Genomic DNA, 22119 nt, shown 5'->3' with positions numbered 1-22119 from the left:
TGGCAAGAACTTGAAAGCTATCAATTGCAACGGGCCCCTCATCTCTGCATTTGTAAGTCTTGAATTTAGAAAAGTGTAGACAGGAAATCCATCAGGTTCACATGGCCAGTATTCACCCCCAAAGAATTATCCATCATACCCTGCCTGTCACAAAGGACTGGGTAGAAAGTGCTGAGTGGATGTGGCTGGAGAATCTGGTTTTAGACATGTGGAGCCTGTCTGTAATTCATCAGCATTGCTTCTTTCAACCCAGGCATTAGCCAATGATAAAGAAAACTGGATGCCAGAGGAATGAGCTGGACGCTGTGCATCTTGGAGAAAGCATGACAAAGCACTTCCCAGAGCCTGTCCCTTAAACAGGAGACCACTCCTCATCTCTGAGATGCCTGTGAGCACGAGTGCCTCCCTTGCTGTGCAGCCTCTGGTCTGTGCTCCACGGGTTGTAGAAGGAGCCTCAGTGAGGCTGATCCAAGCACACCTTTGTCCTCTGAGCACAATACTCAGTTTATGGGTCTGGAGAATGGGTGCCTTACGAAAGGGATTCAGCGAGCACGCATACTGCAAGGACTGGATACAAGGAGTTAGGTCTCAGTTTCATTCTGCTAGAAAGAAAGGGCCAAGAAAGGAAACCTGCCGCCAGACCCTGTTCGTGGTATACTTGGGTGCCAAGGACACACTGAGAGTGTGATCATTGTCTCTAGCTTTCTAGAAGAGATCTGGAGGTGGAATCTGTGCTTCCCTGGTTCTGACACATGCCCAAAGGCTTCTGCCCAGAGGACTTAGACAAGGACTTCCAAAGTCTCTGCCATAGACTGTCCCTAAAGCCTGAACGTAGATCTCTAGAGCTAGTGGGCACTGCTAGAATGAAGACCCTCTTGCACAGCAGTGAGCACAGGACATTGGCAGGCAGGAAGAAGGAAATGTGTATTTGTGGATGTTCATGAACCAGAGGAGGGAGCTGAGCAATGAGTCTCAAAGAGGGGCAGGATGAAGAACTGCAACCGAAGCTGTCATCTCAGAATTAAAATGAACTGGAAAAACAAAATCCGCAGCACCCTTTGCCCTTTGCCAGGCTTAGAGTGGGTAAGTAGCTGGTGCTTGGGGCACCCGTGTTGAGTGATGCTAGATGCCCTGTATGGGCTTAGTTGGCCTCTCCAGGCATAAGGATTCATCCTATGACCCTACATGCAGGATAGCACACACTTGCTATGAATTAGTACCCACAAAATCTCACTGAAATCTTCTCCCCAGGCTCATGGGAGCCCAGTGGTGAATGAAGTCCCTTGTTTATGGTCAAATAACTGGCATGTGCAGAAAACTGGCACATGTGAAGTAACTCTACCATCCTTTCTTTTGGTGTGTGTGTGTGTGTGTGTGTGTGTGTGTGTGTGTGTGTCCCAGAGCGGAGGTCAACCTGCCTGGAGTGTTGTATGTTTTTGAGACTGGGTATCTCTATTTTACCTGAACGGGCCAGCAAGCCCCAATGAGCCACCTCTCTCCGCCTCCCCAGCGCGCTGGAATTACAAATTAGGGCTATCACCCACGGCCTCTTTATGTGGATCCTGGGAATTGAACTCGGTTTTTTCAAGCCTGTAAACATCTTAGCGACCATCTCCCTAGCCAATGAACTCACTTTCAAAACAAGGTCTCCCCTAAGAGACCTCTAGACTTCGGCGATCCTGGAATGTTTCTGTGTTGGCTTACAAAAAGGGGGACGGGTTTGAAGTCCAACAGCCTGTGTGCAGAGTGCTGGCGATTCTGAAAGTCTCTTTTCCTGCCTGTCCCTTGGGGAGGCCACTGGGTTTAAGCCGCGCTTCCATCACTACAGCCCTCGAAGGTCGGCAGCTCTCGTCCTAGGCTCCAGCGCCCTCACCTGGTGGCCACGGCATGTCCCGGCGCCTGCTTTCGGGCTCAGGTCTGCGGCTCCCGGAGCGGCCGCCAGAGCCCGCCCGGGTCCGGCCCGCAGGCCGCCCACCGCGGTGAGTGGGAGGAAGCTGCCCTGAGACAGGGGTGGGACAGGGGGGACGGGATGAGTGCGGGCGCCGGGGGCTCTGGTGGGGAGGAGTCAGCCCCGGAAGGCGACTATAAAAAGCGTCGGCTCGGGCTGGCAGCTCCGAGCTCGCTACTAAGCCAGTGAGCGCGCGGAGTCGAGCGAGGAGCGTCTTCTGCGCTGAGTGGCAGTGGTCTGGTGCTGGGGGAGCACTGTGCCGAGTGAAGCCAGAATCTGCACCCTACTTCCCGCGAGCTCCCGTTCCGCTTGCTTACGCTTAGGCGCTCAACGCGTGGGATCAGATACCAGACTCCGGGATGCTGCACTCCAGACCCCCGAGGCGTGGCAGGGTCTCGGTCATCAACCTGAGGTAAGAGAACCCGAGCTAGGGCTCGAGGGCTGCTTGGATTAAGTCATGGGGAGGAGAGGAGAGACAGAAATCCCACACCTCCTCTCTGTTTAGGTAGAACGTTGCCCTCCATCAGTCTGATTGTCCAGCCTATTCTATGCTGTCTACCACTGTCTGTCTGTCTGTCTGTCTGTCTGTCTGTCTGTCTGTCTGTCTGTCTGTGTGTCTATCCATGAATATATTGGTGGGCACATGCCCTCGTCACGGTCCTTCGTCTCTGAAACCTTAACAAACGTCAGGTGTTGGAGACACCATCGTCCGGGAATGCATTCGACGGGAGGTGGATCTTTCTTTTGCTTAGCTTGTGCCCTTGTGAATGGCACCAGATGTTCACACAAACACAGTGTCTCATCGAGGAGAGATGGCCCCTAGGCAGGTCTCGCAAGGAGCCCGGTGCAGGGAACGCGCTTACCCTGTGGCTAATGGTGAGCTTCGGGAGTCTGCACCTTGTCGCTACCACGTAGGCAAGGAGGAGTCCCCCTAGCTTGGCTCTGCCCTCCCAGCGATACGCTGGCACCGGGCGGGAGGAGATGATCTGATGTTAGACGACCTCGGTGGCCTCTGCTGTTATTTAAATAAACACTAAGCTTGGCAGCGCTGCAGGAACATTTGGTGGCCCCTGGCAACAGACATCATCTGCAAGAAGGGTCGCGCTACATTGACAGAAAAACCAAGGTCTCCATAAGGCACAAGGCACAAGGCACAAGGCACAAGCCTGAGTTGTCCACGGTTCTCAAGCTCTCCGCTCTGGGAATGAGGTCCGGTGACGTCTCGGAATGAACCCCAGAGAATGTGTGTGCTCTTCTCAAGAGCGTTGCGCCGGTGTTCCCCAAGAGCTGGACATTCTACCCGCACAAGGTCTGAAGTTCTCAGTGCTGCTCCTAGCAGCCAACTCTGCCCACAGGTAAGACCTTCTTTTTAAAACCAAGCTTTTGATGTGAGAGCCACGGCCTGGCTGAAGCCGGTCCAGGAGACAGTAAGCCAAGGGAGTCATTTCCATCTCCGCGGTCTGGAGAGGGACCCCGAGGCGCGCCCGCGGGCGGGGAATAGGCTGCTCTGCGGGCCCAGGCTCGGCGCCACCATGGACAGCTCCCAGCTACTTCCGCCACTCGGGGCCTGTGGCCCTGAGTCTGGTATGTTCAGGCACCTCCCTCACCGATTAAGGTGTTCAGACTCTAGGAAGGTAGAGAGGGACTAACAGTCTTGGGGGGCCTAGGTATTTTTTCTGGAAGCACTAACCAGTTAGGAGGGAGCCTACTTTGCAGAGGCTGTGGTTTTCTACCGGGTCCCAGCAGAGCTTGAATCTTTTTTCTGTGTAGCCCCTTGATGTCACTAGGGCTTCCTTTATTTTTATGTGGCACCATGGAGATCCCTCAGAGGTGAGACAGGTGTGAAACTTTTGTTATATGACCCAGCCAGTGAGATAAAGGTATATGTAATTATATGTAATTAGGTGTGGAACTAAACTGCTTTCAGTGCAGGGTGTAAGGTCATTTTTTTTTTTTAAAAATTAAACAGTTTAAATAAATATGGTAATGAACCAGTACTTTAGTTTCACAGTTTATGAGAGAATTAAAAAATTACAAAGGAAGTGTGTTAGTGGGTGAATAAAGCAGCAATGCTCTTTCTGATCCTAACGAGTCCTCTAAAGCTGGACTCTTGAGACAGCTTCCAAAGGCTCTACGTAGCCCAGTAGCTGATGGTTCAAACTGGTTGCTTGGGAATGGAGTGAGGTGTTATGTCTTTTGTCTAGTAAGAAATGATACTGCATGGGCTGTCTTGTCAGTACCACCTACACTGAAATACAGAAATGTGTGTCCCTTTATTTTAAAAACTGTAAGAAATCAGGTCTTTTCTGCTTGTGACTGAAGCATACATACAATAAATAATTTCCGAAAGAGAGGGGAAAGGAGGAGAGAGGGAGAGAAAGAGAGAGAGAGAGAGAGAGAGATAAAAAGATCTGTGACTTCAGGAAAGTCAACTAAACTATGTTTCTTCACCTATAAGTGGGGGCAAGTGGAATCTATTGGTAAGTGGCTGAAATTACTAGTATAAGGCAAGGCATTTAAGTCCAGTGCTGAGCACAGAGAACTCTGCTAAAATGGTTCAGATTACAGGTGCATTTCGAAGTGCTGCACATTTTTCTGAACTGCTTACCTGCCCTGTGTCCTCTTTCTTAGCCCAGTAACTGGTTGGGGACGGTTCCACTGCCTTGTTATTTTCACACTGGTGAACATGCCGAAGGAAGAGGATTGGAAGGATTTTTCCGAGAGACAAATCAGCTCAGTGTTTCCCCACCTGCACCACTTGGAGGAAATACTGTTTTTAAAAAGAAGTAAGTCATTTTCAGGGGTTCGTTTCAGCCCTTTGATCTAGACCAGTGGTTCTCAAACTGTGGGTTGCAACCCCTTAGAGGGGGGTGTCGGGTGACTGTTTCACAGGGGTTATCTAAGGCTACAGGAAAACATTGATATTTACATTATGATTTATAATGTAACAAAATTACAGTAACAAATTTTCAAACAAAATTATGAAGTATCAGTGAAAATAATTTAATGATTGGGGCCACAACGTAAGGGACTGTATATTACAGGGTCGTGGTATTAGGAAGATTGAGAACCACTTATCTAGATAATCGTTTCTTCCTGATTCTTTTCCCACATGATCTGGTGAGGAGCCTCACTGTCTTTCTGAGACACAGCAGCCTTGGGGTGCAGGTAGATAGGGTCTCCAAGGCCTTGTTTCTAGACAGTTCTGGTTAGCTGCAGAGGAAAGACTTTGGTCTTATCAGACATAGAGTGGTCATGCTGTATACTTTCTGTCATGTTTGAGTTTTGCTTAGATGTGACAACCTGGTCAAGACTCTTGGCTCATGATAGGTTGGTCCATACTGGATTTGGAGGAGCCCTTAGGTTTTGCATTTTGGGGTTCTATCTGGGAGAAACCACTAGCTTATGACACAGCACAGAAATTCAGATACTGGACTCATAAGTGCACAGTATTGTAGGTAGATCTTTCCCCACAAAGTGTGCACGCACATGTTCCTATTTCGGCCAGTTTCCCACTCTGATGTGCTCAGATTTTCCTTCTCTCCTTCTCTTAATAGATCAGAAGGATTCTTTGTTTCCCCCACTTGAAAGGAATAAAGTTCAGGAGCATCCCACAGATGCTGGAAGTCTTTCTGTGAATCTCCTCAACTGGTGATGTCACTACAGCAGAAGTGTATACCCAACTCGTGTTGAAGTCCAGGCTGTCCTCTTTCCCATGTCCCTGTGGCTTCCAGGTAAGGAAATGACTGAACTACAGAGCACTTGTGGGAAGCAAGGCCACTGAGGGAGGAAGCCGCATGGGTGGAAGGAAGGAGCTCACCATTAGTTCTGTAGCGTTCTGACTGTGGTGACCGTGTCTGAGTCTCTGGGACAGACAGATCAGATGGCACGGGTGGAGTTTGTTGGGAAAGGCGACTCTAGTTATTCTCATTGGTTCCTTTGAAGCCTGAGGCGTAAGTGACCCCTTTTAGTCCCATATGCTGTTGGCAGATCGGCACCATCATGTGGATTAAGTGCACTTTGCATTTTATCTGTAGCTCAAAAGACACCTACCTGCATGGAGGTTGGCTTCCCGTGGGGAACAAAGTTATGTTCCTAAGCTTCATCCACAGGATTCCCTAACTGTGACAGTCTGGGTGACATATATCTGTGCATGGTGGCAAATACACAGGTATTTGATGTAATCAGAGTGATGTGTCAGCTGTCTTTGATGTGTCTCATCACTGCGAAGGCAGCTTCAGTTTCCTTTGAATGGAGACTACAAGGATCTTGCTCGCCTGACTCTGGTTGGGTTGACAGCTGTTGGGAGTGGGTACTGGGGCAGTTCTCAGGGCCATGTGTTTCTTTCTGTTGTTTTGTCAGCTGCTCAGCATGATCTTCACCTCCGCCAAAGCTGTACTTGTTGGAACTTTGCAGATTTGGATAGGGTGGTGGCTGTCATGGTGACTTTTATTAGTCTCCGCACCTTGCTGTCTAGCCACTCTCTTGGGATCATCCTGGCCTCTCTGACAGGTTTCTCAGTTTTCCCTTTATCTTCTATCTGCCCCAGTGCCAGGCTTTGTTCTAGCCTAGGTCTCTGGCAGGGAGGCTGCTTGCTGAGAAATATCATCAAATATACATTATACTGCTTCGTAGTCTCTCGGTGCCAGGAAACACACTTACCCACCCAGAGGGAGAGGAGTGCCTTCCTGCCCCTGTTATTTTCCAGGGCCTGTCCCCAGACTCTGCTTGGCTTCTCTAGGTTCTGCTTGGCTCCAGGAAGCTTAATATGACCTTCCTTTCCCAGACTTACAAGGGAGGGGTCCTTTGGAAGCTCAGGCAGGCTTTCCTTGCAAAGGCACCTACTCTGAGCAAGAATCTCTCAATCTCAATCTCTCTCTCTCTCTCTCTCTCTCTCTCTCTCTCTCTCTCTCTCTCTCTCTCTCTCCACCCTAAACAACAGGGCTCCTTGCCTTGGGAACTCACTGAGGCATTCACTTTGAATCTTCTGCAAGGGCAATGAGACCACAGGATTACCACAACTTTATAGTGCTTTAAACAACTGCTTTGGAAAGAACTATGCATTTTTTCTCCATCTGTTGAGGAACTTAGCCATCAGGCATTTTCTATTGCAGGGAAGTCGTGACTAGAGCCTGGTGGCTTTGCCGTGCAAAGTGTCGATAGCAGACCGCTATCTAATCCCATTTCTAGGTAGTACAAGGGGACAGGAAATCCGAAGACTTCTTCAGCAACCTACTGCACAGCTGTCCTGCTTTGAGCTGAGGGGTTTGTGCTGTTAGTGCCAGTCTTTATAGCTGCAGGAAACAGGGCTGAGGACATTATGGTGGACATGAGAGTGGGACTCAGACTTCCTCTTACATGGTTGCACGTCTCAGGGAAGATGGAGGCCACTGCAGCATCCCTTGGAGACTGGATAGAATGATGGCCATTGTCATTCTGCTCCCCATCTGGACTGGCAGCCAGACCCTGGACAGGGTCCTTGGCTCTTCCCATCTTCTGCTCTCTTACTTTTTTACATTAGAGGAGCAGCCTGAGCTTGAACATGTAAATAAGCCCCAGGGAGCCTTGAGCAAGCATGATTCTGGCTCAGCAGATGAGGGATCATCTTGAGAGGCCTGCATTTCTAGCTAGCTCAGGCGGAGGTCGGGGGAGACTTATGATGCTCCCATTGACTTTCTGTGGTTGTGACTCACTCACCTTGTCATTTAAGTCAATCTCTGTTGTCTCAAGTAGATAGACCCGAGCTGGCCCATGACCTCTCAGAGTGACCTTATAAAGACCTTTCAAATTCCCAGAGATAATTACGGTCATTCCTAAGCTGTCTTATCAGCAGGCTAAATATCTTGAACCCCCTTTCCCTGTCATAATAAATTTCCCCAAACTCTCTGGCCCCATCTACTTTTAAGAGCAAGATTATTGTGTAAATGGCAATTTATCTTTGCCTGGCAGGAGCATTTGAATGCAATTTTGGTGGCATTAAGAGATCATTTGAGGAATTTCATCTAACTCTGGTCCCAGACAGTGAGAATGTGTGTTTACATTTAAACAGTTTTTCTGGACTCTAAAAGATTACATTTTTTTCTTAAAAAGTGAAAATGAAATTTAAAGCCCCAATTGTCTTCCTCAGTCCCCCATTCCTGCAGCTTTTCCTGCATGGGTGGGGTGGCCACACCAAATGCATTCTGGGAGCTGGAGATTCAGGAGTGCTCTTGCAGTCTGCCATCTACCACCACAGTCAGAAGCTGGAAATAGAGATCTCTGTGCTCATCTGAGCGATTCAGCTTCTGGGAATGTAGAGTAGAAGACATGGTTCAGGTTCTCAAATCTAGAGGAAGGACAGACCTCAAAGCCTTCTGGGAAGTTGCTCCAGTGAGTGAGGAGGACCACAAGAGATGGCTCACAGGGTGGAGGTTAGGACAAACTGGGGCAACAGAGGAGTCGTTGACTCAGCTGGAGGTGAAGCCAGGAAGCTTTGTGGAAGTCTAGAAGGGCTAACAGGCTTCTTTCTTTCTTTCTTTCTTTCTTCCTTCCTTCCTTCCTTCCTTCCTTCCTTCCTTCCTTCCTTCCTTCCTTCCTTCCTTCCTTTCTTTCTTTGACAGGGTTTCTCTGTATAGCTCTGGTTGTCCTGGAACTCTCTCTGTAGACCAGGCTTTAAACTCAGAGATCCACCTACGCCATGCTCCACCACCTGGCTTAATAGACATTTTTAAACTTAGGCAATGACGGGACTCTAACAAGGAAGCTCAGGAACATCCCACATAGAGAGAAGGGCACAGGGGAAGGCCCAGAAGCAACAACAGTTCTAAATGGCTCAGTTTTTGCAACTCTCAGGTGCATATCTGACTCAGGGACACAGGCTTCCTAACATGCCCAGACCTCGGACTATACCATGGAGAAAAACAAGCCTGCCAAATGGTAGTAGATCTTGGGGCCTTCTGTCTCCTAGATAAGAGGTTTACAAAAGGACTTTGACTATAAAATGTTTTATTTCTATAAAATCCAACTAAATCCCATTCACAAACCAGATAAAAAGGATCTATGGCTATGAGGGGTAGCAGTGTTTGTCTTGAAGCCCATAAGAGGTTCCAAACATCCTCTGGGTTCCCAAGCACACAGTTGAAAAGCTTTTGTCTGAGATCTTTTTGTTTTGCTCCGGGCAGCCATATTAATGGTGTATCTTAGTTTCACTAGAGTCTATCTTGCTGTGTCTTTTAAATATTTGGGTGTCTTGCTGGGCTTTTTTTTTTTTTTTAATAAATAATGTCTGTATGTGTGTGTCATTAATTTTCAAAGAAATAAGAACCAGAGTTATTTTTTATGCGGTAGCCTAAAGAATACAGAGGAGAAGGCTTGCTATTGGCAAAAGCTCTCTGACAGAAAACTCCAGTTGAGCTCACCATGGGAAGAAGCAACACAGCTGTGAGCTATCTGCAAAAATAGGCTGTTTATTTTCAAACCTGTCAATCAGTATTAAACCTCCTAAGACTTTCATATCTTATAAAAGCTGGAAATGAAGAAAATTAGTTTATTTCCTGGATGGAAAATGTTGACACATTCTACAGAGGACCTTGGATCTCTTTTCATTAATGAAAGGTAGCCGAATTTGAATGCGAAGTATTTTTGAAAGAAGAGCCTGGGAATGGGAGGCAAGGCTGATAGGTAGGTATGGTAGAGTTTCAATAGCAAAGCAGTTCAAGTTGTGGCTCTTGTGAGCCTCCTTCAGAACTCTCTCCTAAGGGAGGAAACTGATACCCCGAGTAGGACACCATTTGACTAGAACCTGCCCATTCTTGATGAGTGGTCCCAGTCACTTAAAGGGGATCTGGAAAGCCACTTCTGGGAATGGTACCATTGCAGCATAACCATATGAACAATTTAAGATGGCAAAAGCAAGTCTTATTTAGTCCAGAGAACTTAGAAAACTTGGAAGAGCCTGCTAGGTACTTGAGGAACCCTGTCAGAGGCACGCAGCACACTGGTACACAGGTTCCACCAGGGTAGGCATCTGTGGTTCTCTGAGGTTCCCTCTGTCCTTTGGGCAGTTTCAGAGAAGGCTGCAGAATAAGGGTGATCAGGGACTCTGCTCTCTGCGGAGCATATTGCCTTCCTCCCACATTGCCACAGCAACTGGAACCCCGCACAAATACTGGTTCCCACAGCATGGTGTCTTCTTAGCCTCTCCCTTCTTCCTAGACTATTCCTTGGACTACACACAGAGTAGTTTCTGCATTGCCCAAGTGTCTTGACAGAGGTGATTCCTGACTGTGGTTCTCTCAGCCACATGGCACTGTCTGGGAGACTAGCTGGGGGCAAGTCTGAGCCATTGTAGACACAGATGTAGAGGCTACTACTTAGCTATCATCAAAATTCACCTCTTCTTCCTCTGCCTTCCTGAGGGGCCGTGGTATCTGCAGGTAGGACTTGAGGACATTGGTGGGTTGCCGAGGCAGGCCTGTGTGGTGCTTCTGTCCAGCTTTTAGCTTAAGGCACTACTTTCCTGCCTTTTAAAATAAAATTGTTTGTGTGTCTGCATATCTGCAGCGTGTGTAAATGTGCATTACTTGTTTGTGCATGCACGTAGGGGCCAGAAGTCAATACCATCCTCAGTCATTCTCTAATTGTCTTGAGAAACACCTCTCTCAGAACCTGGAGCTTACAGATTCAACTGTGAGTTAGCCAGTGAACTTCAGAGATCCTTTTGTCCCAGTCACCTCAGAGCTGGGATTATAGGCAGAAGCCACCACTCCTGGGGATCAAATTCAGGTCCTCATGCCTCCCTGCTCTGTTGCTTGCCTCCTGTGGAAGACACTTGTCACGCTGTCTAGTGGGACACTTGTTCCTGCCTTGTCTGTGTGGTGGGACACAGCTGTTCTTGCTCAGATGAACACTAGAGATCGGCCCCCAAAGGAGTGTGCAGGGAGCAAGCTTGAGTGGATTACTAAAAAATGCTTTTAAACAAGCTGGTGGTTTGTGACAAGCACATTTCAAAGCTGGATTGCAGGCACTGAGTAATTTGTTCATGTCCTCATTTTCCAAAGGATTGGGTTAAAAAAAAAAAAAAAAAAAAAAAAAAACCTCAGACACCACAGCTAAGTACTTTTCCTTTCCTTCGCTTGAAAAATCATGTTGTTTTTCAGAGGAACTTAATCCATACATTTCAGATCCATTTCCATGTTACTCAGCAGAATGTTGCATTTCTCTACTGTTGCTCAGCCCTGAGTGAGGTCACACATTCCTCTTTTGCTCCGACTCATGCACATGGCTGGCTCACAGCTGGGTGACTCTACAGCCGTCTGTCCACCGCACACTAGGAAGCCCATAAACAAGAGGCAAAAGGGGAGAATAACCCATTGTACTGACCCTATTCTTAGTTAGAATTGTGTTCCTTGGTTCTTCGTGGAATGGAATGTTTTGACTAAATTTTTAAATGTTAGATTAAAGTACTATTTATATATTAAGGACTGAGATTTCTCTTCCTCCTGCTGCTTGTGTGTGTGTGTGTGTGTGTGTGCATGTGTGTGTGTGTCTATGTGTGTCTGCCTATGTGTGTGTGCATGTGTGTGTGTGTGTGCATGTGTGTGCATGTGTGTCGCTGTGTGTGTGTCTCTGTGTGTGTATGTGTGTCGCTGTGTGTGTGTCTCTGTGTGTGTATGTGTGTGTGTAGTGTATGTGTGTCCATGTGTGGTCTCTATTTTATACCTAAGGTGAAATACCTAAGTGGAATAGGTATTTCACTTGTTTCACTCTAGGCCAAAGTGACTCAAGAAAGCCTGTGGGCATGCTGAGGGCACTTGCGACTCTGTTGGGATGTGAGCCTCTTTAGGACTGGGGCATGAGAGACACATGAAGCCTGTGTAGACTCTGGAAGTGAAGTTTATATTCTCTTTCCCTTTGCTTACCTGTCTGTCTAGCCCTAGAAGAAGCTGGTGGCTAATATGAGGGTCTTCTGCAGATTTTGTTACACTGCACTATGCCTGTGACTTCTTCCTCTACTCACTTTCTCTAGGGTTGCATGCATCCCAGGCTGGCCGAGATCTTACTGTGTAACTGAGGATCACTTTGGATTTTTTATTCTCCTGCCTCTACCTCCTAAGTACTGAGATTTTAAGAGTATGACTGCAGACCCAGTTTATGTGGTGTTGTGGATGGAATCCAAGGCCTTGTGCATGCTGGGTAAACATTCCACTGATTGAGCTATGTCCCTAGCCCACATCCCAGGACTTTCTGAGAAAGCACTGATGCCAGAATAATCCTTCATTCTGTTCCAGGTAGTAAGAGTGAAATCAGTTGAAAGGTTTGAGCTTCAGGATGCCCAGATACATGGTTTTCTTCTTACTGGAATGACTTTGCAAAAGCTCCGAGGCCTGGCCATGCTGGTGGTGTGTTTTGGCATCATAGCTTCCAACAGCTTGGTGGTGATGCCGACCACATAATTGAGGGTTGTACATGTGTTGGGTCTTTTCAGGTGGCTGAGGAAGACCTTACATATGATTCAGATATTAAAATCATAGGGTATGGCTGTACAAATGGCAGTGTTGTCAATATCTGGAATTGTCTGAGAATGACCATGTGATGGAAGTCTTTTTTCCTTTAAACATAACCATATACAGTTGCTTTAACTAAGAAGCTATTCTTGACATAAAGACAGAGGTGATGGTTCTCTCAAATCTTGCTTTCCAAGCATAAACTTGAGCCCATGATCTGATGAGGTTGCCTGAGGACACTAGGATCTAGGGGACAGAAAGGGGAGAGTCATAATTTGAACAGTGTGCATGCATCTTTCATGCTTTTTGTTGACCATTATGGAGACTGTGTCTCAGGGGGCTATCTTTTAGCTGGAGATGACTTCTCTCTCATCACCAATAATGCAATCAATGGCTATTTCCCCACTCAGAGACAGAATCCCTACCTGGTGCAAAGCAGAGACTTGTGTTCTATTTATTGACAATGGCTAGCATGTAGTAGGAACACACATGGTTCTTGTTAGGTTTCACTGGCTGTCCAAGTATCTAGAAATGTGATCAAGCCTGGACTATAGGAGGATTCTTGGTGGTTAGAGAAAAGTTAGCACTTCTCGGCAACTAATGAAACTAGTTCCCAGCTGCCAAAAGGGGTCATTTCCCTTATCTCTGTCAGAAGGGACATATGGTTCCATTGACATATGACTATGACTGCATATCAAAACCCCCACATCAGTGTCCTGCCCTTCTCTGCCCCCAACTCCTCACCCTTCTTATAACCCATTATCCCCTACTATTCAGAATCTTTCTTGTATTCTTTCCCTCTCTCCCTCCCCCTACCCCATCTCTCTGTGTGTCTCTCCCCCCTTTTTATTCTCTATCTCTATCTTGGTTTCTCCACTATTTTTCCCCACTCTTCTGTCTCCCAAGTTCCTTCCATGTTCAGTCATGTTCATTCTGCTGCTCTGTTCTCTCTAATATCTACAATAAAAACCTTAACCATATCATGCAGTGGTCATGTCATGTTGCGTATGTCATGTCATGAATTTCTTTACAGCATGCCCCATACTCTTTTTTTTTTTTTACTTTTTACTTTGAAACAGTGTCTTACTTAGTTACCCAGCTTGGCCTTCAACTCACTTCATAGACCCAGCAGGTCTGCAACTTTCAATCTTCCTGCCTCTCAGCCTCTGTCCGGAGTGGCTAGGGTTTCAGGCTTTCAGTGGGCTACCAGGGCTGATGGTGCTGGTTCTTCAATATTTTGCTCTGGGAGTGGACAAAGCTAGAGACTGCTAGTCACTTTCTGAGATGTCTGTGCTCATGTGGCCCTGTGGTCATCTCCATCATTTAAATTACTACTTGGAATCTATTGAGCACTTACAAAGTTTAGATCCAGGTGAAAGACTTTGTACACACCACCATATTTTATCTACCTGATAACTGTGACAAACCTTTGTCCCATTCTGCAGACAGAGGGGACCTGGTGAGGTGACATGACTTCATCAAGATCACCTACTTAGAGGTGGCAGAGTTGAAACCTGGGACCTGGGGTTACATGACCTAAAAGGTGTTGTTCCTGATAATGATTGCTGTGGCTTGACTCTTGAGCTTTGGCAAACTGTGTCTAGGGAAATGTTATCCTTCTCAGTAGAGCAAGTTGAAAAGGATTGCAACCCCAATGCAGTCACTGTTAAGTGTGGATCTTTTCTGACACCGGAGATTAAGGATATCTTCATTGTCTTCTCCACAATGGTGAAATTCACAGCTTAGCTGGAGAGATAGACAGACAGCCCTCTTACAATCTGGGCTGTAAGAGGGTGTGAACAAAGCAATATGGGGTGCCACTGCAGAAACAGCACAAGCAGCTTTTCAGGCAAGGCTTAGGCTGCCGCATCCTGGATGAACTGATCAGGTCTTAAAGGAGAGCACAGTTTGCAGGCCAGAAAAGACAAGGTCAGGGAGAAAGAGAGAGTCTTGGCTACCAACAGAGGAGTTAGAAAATGGGTGTTTGGAACAGGCCTGTAAGTTTCCTGGGACTGGAGATGAGATCTGAGGGAGGAACAGGTGAAGACCTCCCTTAAAAGCTGAGTCTAAGAGCCTAGCTTTTAACTTCAGAATCTCTGAATGGAGAAGAAAGTGAACAAGAGCCAGGCATTAGGCTGCTGTTCCTGGGGGGCAGGTGGCCTAGGCAAGGCTTGTGGTATTCTGGATAGCCAATACTTTCCAGAATCCCCGTGGAGAGTCTAACTGTTCCAGCTCTGGGCAGACTCACAGACCTGAAGGAAATGACACTGTCTGGCTTACTCACTGGCACCAATGCCATGTGCTGCAGTTCACTGGGAGCTCTGCTTGGGAAGCATCTCAGACTCTTAGGGCTGGCTTCCTGGGATATGGGTTGTGCTTGCCATGCAGAAGAAGCTCAAGGATTTGAGGAAACATCTCTGGATTCATCAGTTGCTTGACAATATCCACCAGTACTGTTTGATGAATCCTGGTTTTCTTTGTCCAACATCAGGACAGGGGCAGTGTATTCATCCTGTAGCCTCTGTTGCTGTTTAAAGTTTTTTCTGATTCTTCAAAACTTCTCATGATGCTGAGTCTGCTCAGCCTCTTTTTTTTTTTTTTCTCCAAAAACTGTCTTTCCAACCAGAACACATCCTTTACTTGCTTGACTAAAGTTGACTAATTTGGCAGGTCAATGAAGTCAGTTCATAATATCAGAGTCTTCTCAGAGGTGGCCATTCATAGCAGCATTGGCCCATGGAAATACAGTGGGAGCCATAGACAGAATTTGGAGAATTCTAGCCATCCTGTTAAAGTGAAAGGGAGAAGTTAATTTTTATGGGCCTGAGAAGATAGTTCAGCAGGTAAAGTGATTACCCCCCCCCGCCGCCCCAAGCACGAGGACCAACATCCGTGTAAACACTGGATGAGTGTGGCAGCCCAGCTGCAATCTCAACCATCACTTAGAAGGCAGAAATAGAGGATTCCCAGAGAAAGCTGAATAGCTAGACTAACTGAACTCAGGGGGAGTCCCAGGAGTTCCGGGAGTTCCGGAAGAGAGGCTCTGAGTTCAAGTGAGAGACCTTTTCCCAACATTTATAATGTATAGAGTGGTTGACAGATACCCATTCTCAACTTCTGGCTTCCACATGTACATACATACAAGCATACATGTACATACATACATACACACACTTATATACATATATATAAACATACATACACATGCTCATATAAAAAGCTCATTAATTTTCACAATATATTTTATTATAATCTATGCATACAAAATATTGCAACTTCCACAATAATTCATAGATAGTATAGTCAGTCTAAAAGATAGTGTATGTCTTTTTATAACAAGTCTTGAAAATCAACCATCCTACCTGTTCAGTCCCTTAGTATCTGTGTGTGGATAAGGAAACAGTGTGGTCCAGAGGGAGAGAACAGGGGAAAGCAGCACACAGAACACATGTGGAAACTTTAAACCATAGTCAGTGACACGAGTTAAAGGAGCCAGGTCTTAGGAGGGACAAAATCAGCGATCTGAGTGGGAATCTGACTGCAGGTGGCTGGCAGAGGTAGAAGGGGGAGCAGGAAAAAGATGTTTTTTATTTTAAATGTTGGTAGCTCTCAGAAGATTCATGTGGGTGGGTATGGGTGTTGATAGGCAATGGTTAGCAAGAGAAGAGGTGTGGGAGGCGAGGAGACTGTGATCAGGACAGGGTGATAGAGACTGAGAGTGAGGGTATGGAGGGATCTGAGTGGAGGTCAGGAGATACAGTGGACATGGTTTAGTGGTGGACTGAACATAGGCTGATGGAGGAGGAGGTCCTGGAGGCTCCAGTTGGAAGACTAGAGAAGGTTTGGGTTACACATATATATGTTGGCTTATCAGTTGATCAAGCAAGGAAACCTGAAATTTCAACAGCATTATTCATTGCTCAAAAGAAACAAACAAACAAATAAATAAATAAAAATAAAAATAAAAATCATCATTTTCTTTAAAATACTGTGGAATTTTAGTTAGCTCTCATTGAGAATGCTATGAAATTACTTTTGATCTGTCTTACATTATTATTCACAAAACTAAACAGGTAAGCAGAGATTAGGGTTATCTTGTTTGTTGGTCACAGTAGTAGCAGTTGGGCTGTAAGTGGTGACCTGTGGTGAGGTCCAGCGCCTCTCATGTGTGCTATGCCCTTAGTGCTCCCATTTGGTTATTCTGGAGAGCTCTGACCGAGAACCTGAAACTCAAGATGTACTCCAATGGAGACTGCCAGAACAGAAATGAACAGACTCAGATTTTCTGAGTGGAAAGCTCTTATCACACTTGGTGCCTGCTTTGTGTCTCACTTAGGGATGTGATAAGCCACCCATGAATTTATCACTCTGACATGTTTACTGAAAAAAACTAGATGTGTGTTAAAAACCTGGAGTCGGTGTCAGGGAGATAGCTAAAACCATGAGATATAGAGTTTGCTTGGGCCATTTATGTAACGGCACTTATTAACCAACTACTCCACACTAGACAGGGATCCCTAAACCAAACGATTACCTCTTCCATCTTGCCACCCTGTGGTAGTGGTGGAAGCCAATGTGGTGCACTCCTGCAGACAAACGAGAATAATATATGCTCACAAAAGGCACACGGAGGGCAGAAAAGGGGAAGCGTTCCTTTATTCTTGAGGAGGCTGAGGACTATTTAAACATTAAAAGATATAGTTAGAATTTGTCTGCTGATCACAGATGGGCCCTCTGGGGAAAAAGAGATCGGATAACCTAGCAAATTAAAGGACCCATGAGTAGAAGGTATGCAGGGTTGGAGATTTTTTTGTGTGTGTGACTCTAAAAGAACACTAACAAGTCTGCAATGCTAAAGTCTTTCCAGAGGTTTGTTAGTTGCTTGGGTGTTTTTTTTTTTGTTGTTGTTTTTTTTTTTTTTGACAGTGTTTCTCTGTGTAACAGCCCTGGCTGTCCTGGAATTGGCTTTGTAGACCAGGCTAGCTTCAGACTCCCAGAGATCTGCCTGCATCTGCTTCTGAGTGCTGGAATCAAAGGTGTGCACTACAACACCCAGCTATTTCCAGGGATTTAAGCCACTGTTTATAAAGAAAAGGCCCAGTTATTTATGTATTTCTTCATTCATTAATGAAGCCATTCATTTATCCATATAACCATATTTGCTCATTACACTAACATTTAGAAGTGTTCCCTGGGTAATGTACTGAATCAGTCTGATTTAAGTTCTTGAAGGAAGAAGCAATATTTGGGAGCTAGGTGACTAGGAGACCGTGTGATTAATTTAAAAAAAAAATAGTCTGAATGTTGCATATATGTCTGTATTTAACAAGTTTCTGTTATATAAATACTACCAGATAACTATATTTATGTACTATTTAGGTTTGATTGCTGTTATAAAACACTATGACCAGAAGCACCTTGAGGCGGGAGGGGTTTGTTTCAGTTTACAACTATGAGTCACAGTCCATCACTGTGGGAAGTCAGGGCAGGAACTTGAGGCAGGAACTGAAGCAGAGGTCATGCATGAATGCTGCTTACTGGCTTGCTCCCCAGGGCTTGCTCAGTCTACTTTTGTACACAACATAGGACCGTATGCTCAGGGTTGGGACCACCCCCTGTTGTCTTGGCTCTCCTACATTAATTTTTAGTCAGGAAAACACCCTATAGTCTTGTCTATAAGAAATCTGGTGGAGGCATTTTCTCAACTGAGGTTCCTTCTCCCAAATATGTTCAGGTTTGTGTCAAGTTGACAAACCAACCAGCACAATTTATCAACTGGAAATCACAGAAAACACAAATCTAGCACTACCACCTAAAAGGCATGATAGGGGTCTGGGTGAATGATTTTCCGGTGTTATTAGGTGTCTTTATAATGCATAAATGTAACTTTAACTTACACACATGTGGTTTTAGGTTTTTGTCTCCATTTTAAAAAATCATCAGTTTTATTGCTCTTTAAAGAGTATCAAATTCCTTGCTAAATCTTTTATTATTAAGGAATTAAAGAGAGTTATGTTGCATTTCCCTCGATTTTGACAGATTTGCACAGGAAAGATTCCTAGACATGGAGTGCAATGGTTCAAAGTGTTTGGCTACTTCTCATCCTTCTTTCAGGCTCCAGAGATTTATTAAAATCTACACCATCACTGCTTATAACAGTGCCAGGTTCACCAACAGTCAATATTTCTAAAGTTAAAAATTAATTTTAGCGTGTGAAAATCATAGCTATATTTACTTATTGTTTGCAAACACATAGTTGCATTTATTTGCCACTGGTAATGTTCAAAATAATCTTCAAGTCATCTCATCTTATATGTTTACTTATGAGATGTTCATTTTTTCCTTATAATGTCCACAATGCCTACAAATTTGTAAAGTTCTCTCTTCTATTTTTCACTTAAAAAAAATAAAATATGGTATGTGAAGTATTTTCATGCATGTAGCCCAGTCTATCAGTTAGTTGCATCTTGATCTCTTTACCAAGGAAAATTCTAGAGCTACCTGATGATCCATGAGTTGATTTTTAAGCTCTTTGACCTGTCTGGAATTCCTTCCAGCTCATGATGCAAGGAGATATGCTAACTCCATTATCCCTTCAATTACTAACCTGTTAGCCCAGCACAATTGTATCGAACAATCTTTCCTTTATCCATTGATTTGTGCTGCCAGGAAGAGTATATTTGATCCAGTTACCAGCATAGAGATAACAGGAATGTGATAACGCTAGCTCAGTAGGAATTCAGGCAGACACTTGATCTGACCATCTGGGCCAACTTCAGTGATTGCCTCTAAGCAGGCCAAGCCTGGATATGTCTGGGAGTGAAGGCTGGGGCCAACCTGGAGTGACTCTGCTCTGAGGGTTAGCCAAGTGAGGATTAGGCTGTGGCGTGCTGGGGAGCTGGCTGCTTAGTGTAGGAGCCACGGAGTCCTTCTGCAGATTTGGCTCGGTAGCTGTTCCCTAGGTGTCTCATCAGCCTTCATCCCTGGCCACACACAGTTCTTTCACTTTGTCTCCAACTTCAAAAGTCACACTACTAAGCATCATCGACTGTCTCTCAGGAAACGGGGGTTTATGTTGGATTTAGTTCACAGATGGTGGAAGAGGCAGCTGTAATCACCACTGTTCTCTGAATGCCTCCACTTTTTCCAGCCACATGAGGTGTGGTGTGTGGTATGGAAAGACATTGTCTCAAAATACACTGCCCCTTTCCAAAATCAATGAATCAATGAATCAATGGATCAATGAATCAATGAATCATCAATCAATCCTGGAAAACAAGCTTTCATCTCATCTCACTTTGGGTCTATCTCATCTTCTCATCTTTGGGGCTCCTTCCTCAGTCTGACATGGGCATGTTCTTGAGGGGTCTGCGCTAACCATAGTTTTAAAAGCTTTTTATCAGAGCTAGAGAGGAAACTTGCATGATAGTTGACATCCCCACCGTGGCTGCTCATATTTGAACTATTCTACTTCTCAGCATGGGGGCAAATGCATTGACTTTGCCCCCTTTGATACTTTGTTAATTATCTGTGGTAAATTGAGGCTATTCGGTCAGAAGGGCATCTCATGGCTGGGTAACATCCTTCTCTCCAGAGTCTGGCCCAGGTATGTCCCCCTCTCAGTTTATATTCTAGTGACACATCAAGATTCCTCATGGCCCTTTGGAACATATTTTTTTGTTCCCCATTCTTCCATGCTATATGTTCTGTTTTCTCTAACCAGTCATTCAACAATCCATTCTTTCTTCCTGGCCCTCTGGGCATCATCTTCTCCTCTGCGAGGCCTTCTCAACACTCCTTCTCAATGTATGCTATTGCTGTGTAACAAAGCATGCGCCAGACAAATGGTTTAAATAACCATCATGTCTTCAGCCTGTGAACTGGCCAGCTGGACTGACTGATGTAGACAGGACTTTTGGTTCTTGATGAGCTTTTAGGTCTACATTTAGTTGTCAGACAGCTTGAAGCTGGTTGGTCTGGAACAGCCGCATCTACATGTCTGGCCTTAGAGTCAGCTGTCTACTGAGGGGAAGAGGGTTGATGTCTCTCATTACCATTAAATCAGCCTGGAGTTGTCCTGATGGGGATTGATATAGCTCTGTGAGGTAGAAACAGCATGCATTGTCTCTCTGAGGCACCTCCCAACTTAATGCTACACTTCTCCTTTTTTTTTTCTATAGGTTTAAATTAGAACTGTCCCCCATAGACTCAGGCATTTGAACCCTTGGTCTTCAGTGGTGGCTTTGTTTGGGGAGATTTAGGAAGTGCAGCCCTGCTAAAGGAAGTATGTCCCTGGAGGAGAGCTTCAAGGGGTTAAAGCCTGGCCTTTGAGTTTGTCCTTTATTTCACACATTTGGAAACATGGAACTAACTCTCAGGGTCCATTTTCCTGCTGCTACGGCAGCTGCTTGCTGTCATGCTTCCCCACCATGATGGACTGTATCCACCTGGAACTGTAAACCAAAATAAACCCTTCCTTTTTATCATGGTGTTTTATCAAGGCAACGGAAAGTGACTGATACAGTTTCTTCCTTCTCCCTTTTCCTCCTGGCTGAAGCAAGGCCAGCTCTTAGAAAGAAGCACATGGTTCTGAGGAGAGGTGGGAAGGTAGGAGGAGGGGTGGCATTGTGAGGTCAACCCGCCACACTCACTTTCATACATCATGACATTGGGTACAGTGGCATGTCACATTTCACTGTTTATCTGCCCAAGCCCCAGTTCTGCCAAGGGACCTTCTGTTCATTTCTTATGACATCTAGCTGTCAGTTCATTTCCTTGGGATATGTGGGATAAATGTGGGAGCCAGCAGGATGGGAGTAGGGGAGGGTGCATGCCCAGAATCTCAGCTGCAGATCCTAAAACCTAGTTTAACTTGTCAGTGGCTGCAGGGCAAAGCCAGAGAACAAAGAAAGCCCACCAGTCCCTTGACCATTCCCAGTGCCCTGCCTCTGACTTCAGCCAGGCACACCAACCTCACCAGAAGGCAGCTTTTTCCCTACCCACTGCATCAGCAATATAGCCCCCAGAGGCCTGCCCACACACCGGATGTTGACAGGGGCACAGCTCCAGCACCAGCTTTTATGGATGGTCTCATCACTTTTAAAATAATGACCATGGGGTGTGGGCTAGCTAGAACAGTGACATCACTTTCCAGTGATTCTGGGTCAGTTCTCACTGCTTTTCTCTGAATCTTTAAGTGGCTGAAATAAGTCTTTCTGGTTTGGTACATGTTCTGGGAGCTGCCTCACATGTCCACATGCCTGTCCTTAGACGTGATCAAGATGGCTTCAGATTTCAAGTCAGAGGTCCTGAGTTTTAGGTTCTGGAACTGGTTTGTGTGGGAACTGGTACTGTTACTGGCAACATAATTTCCCTAGTTTTTATGTGTACAGTGATAGTAATAAGTCTCTGGTTTGGTAAAGAAGTGAGAAAAATGAGTTGGCATCTTCTCTCAGAGCCCTGTCTCTATCACTTTGCTCTGCTATAATAAAGTACTGGGTGGGTTATAAATGAAGTTGGCTTCCTATACTCCTGGAGGGTGGATGTCTGAGGTCAGGATGGCGGTGTGGGAGCTCTGATGAGGGCCATCTCTGGCTTATAAACAACCATCCTCTGGCTACATTTTTTATATGACCGAAGAGAGAGAGAGAGAGAGAATGTATCTGCCCAGAGTCTCTGTGTAAGAGT

General features: G+C 45.7%; 1 protein-coding gene and 1 long non-coding RNA gene across 2 annotated transcripts in view; both read left to right on the top strand.

Moving 5' to 3' along the window:
- The first annotated feature begins 2085 nt into the window (after positions 1–2085).
- Positions 2086–22119, top strand: part of Cemip (cell migration inducing hyaluronidase 1) — a 157022-nt gene continuing 136988 nt past the window's right edge. Inside the window, exon 1 of the mRNA XM_034508678.2 lies at positions 2086–2360. Within this exon, the coding sequence (XP_034364569.1) occupies positions 2308–2360 (53 nt within the window). The 5' untranslated portion in view covers positions 2086–2307. The remainder of the gene's footprint in view (positions 2361–22119) is intronic.
- LOC143442860 (uncharacterized) overlaps positions 2368–22119 on the top strand; it is an 84642-nt gene continuing 64890 nt past the window's right edge. The window contains exons 1-3 of the long non-coding RNA XR_013111414.1: positions 2368–3303; positions 4580–4734; positions 5506–5682. This is a non-coding gene — a long non-coding RNA (uncharacterized LOC143442860). The remainder of the gene's footprint in view (positions 3304–4579; positions 4735–5505; positions 5683–22119) is intronic.

Source organism: Arvicanthis niloticus, chromosome 1 (assembly GCF_011762505.2).
Source record: "Arvicanthis niloticus isolate mArvNil1 chromosome 1, mArvNil1.pat.X, whole genome shotgun sequence".
Taxonomy (NCBI): domain Eukaryota; kingdom Metazoa; phylum Chordata; class Mammalia; order Rodentia; family Muridae; genus Arvicanthis; species Arvicanthis niloticus.
Note: the sequence above shows the minus strand (reverse complement) of the source record. Positions and strands in the feature narration are given on the sequence as shown.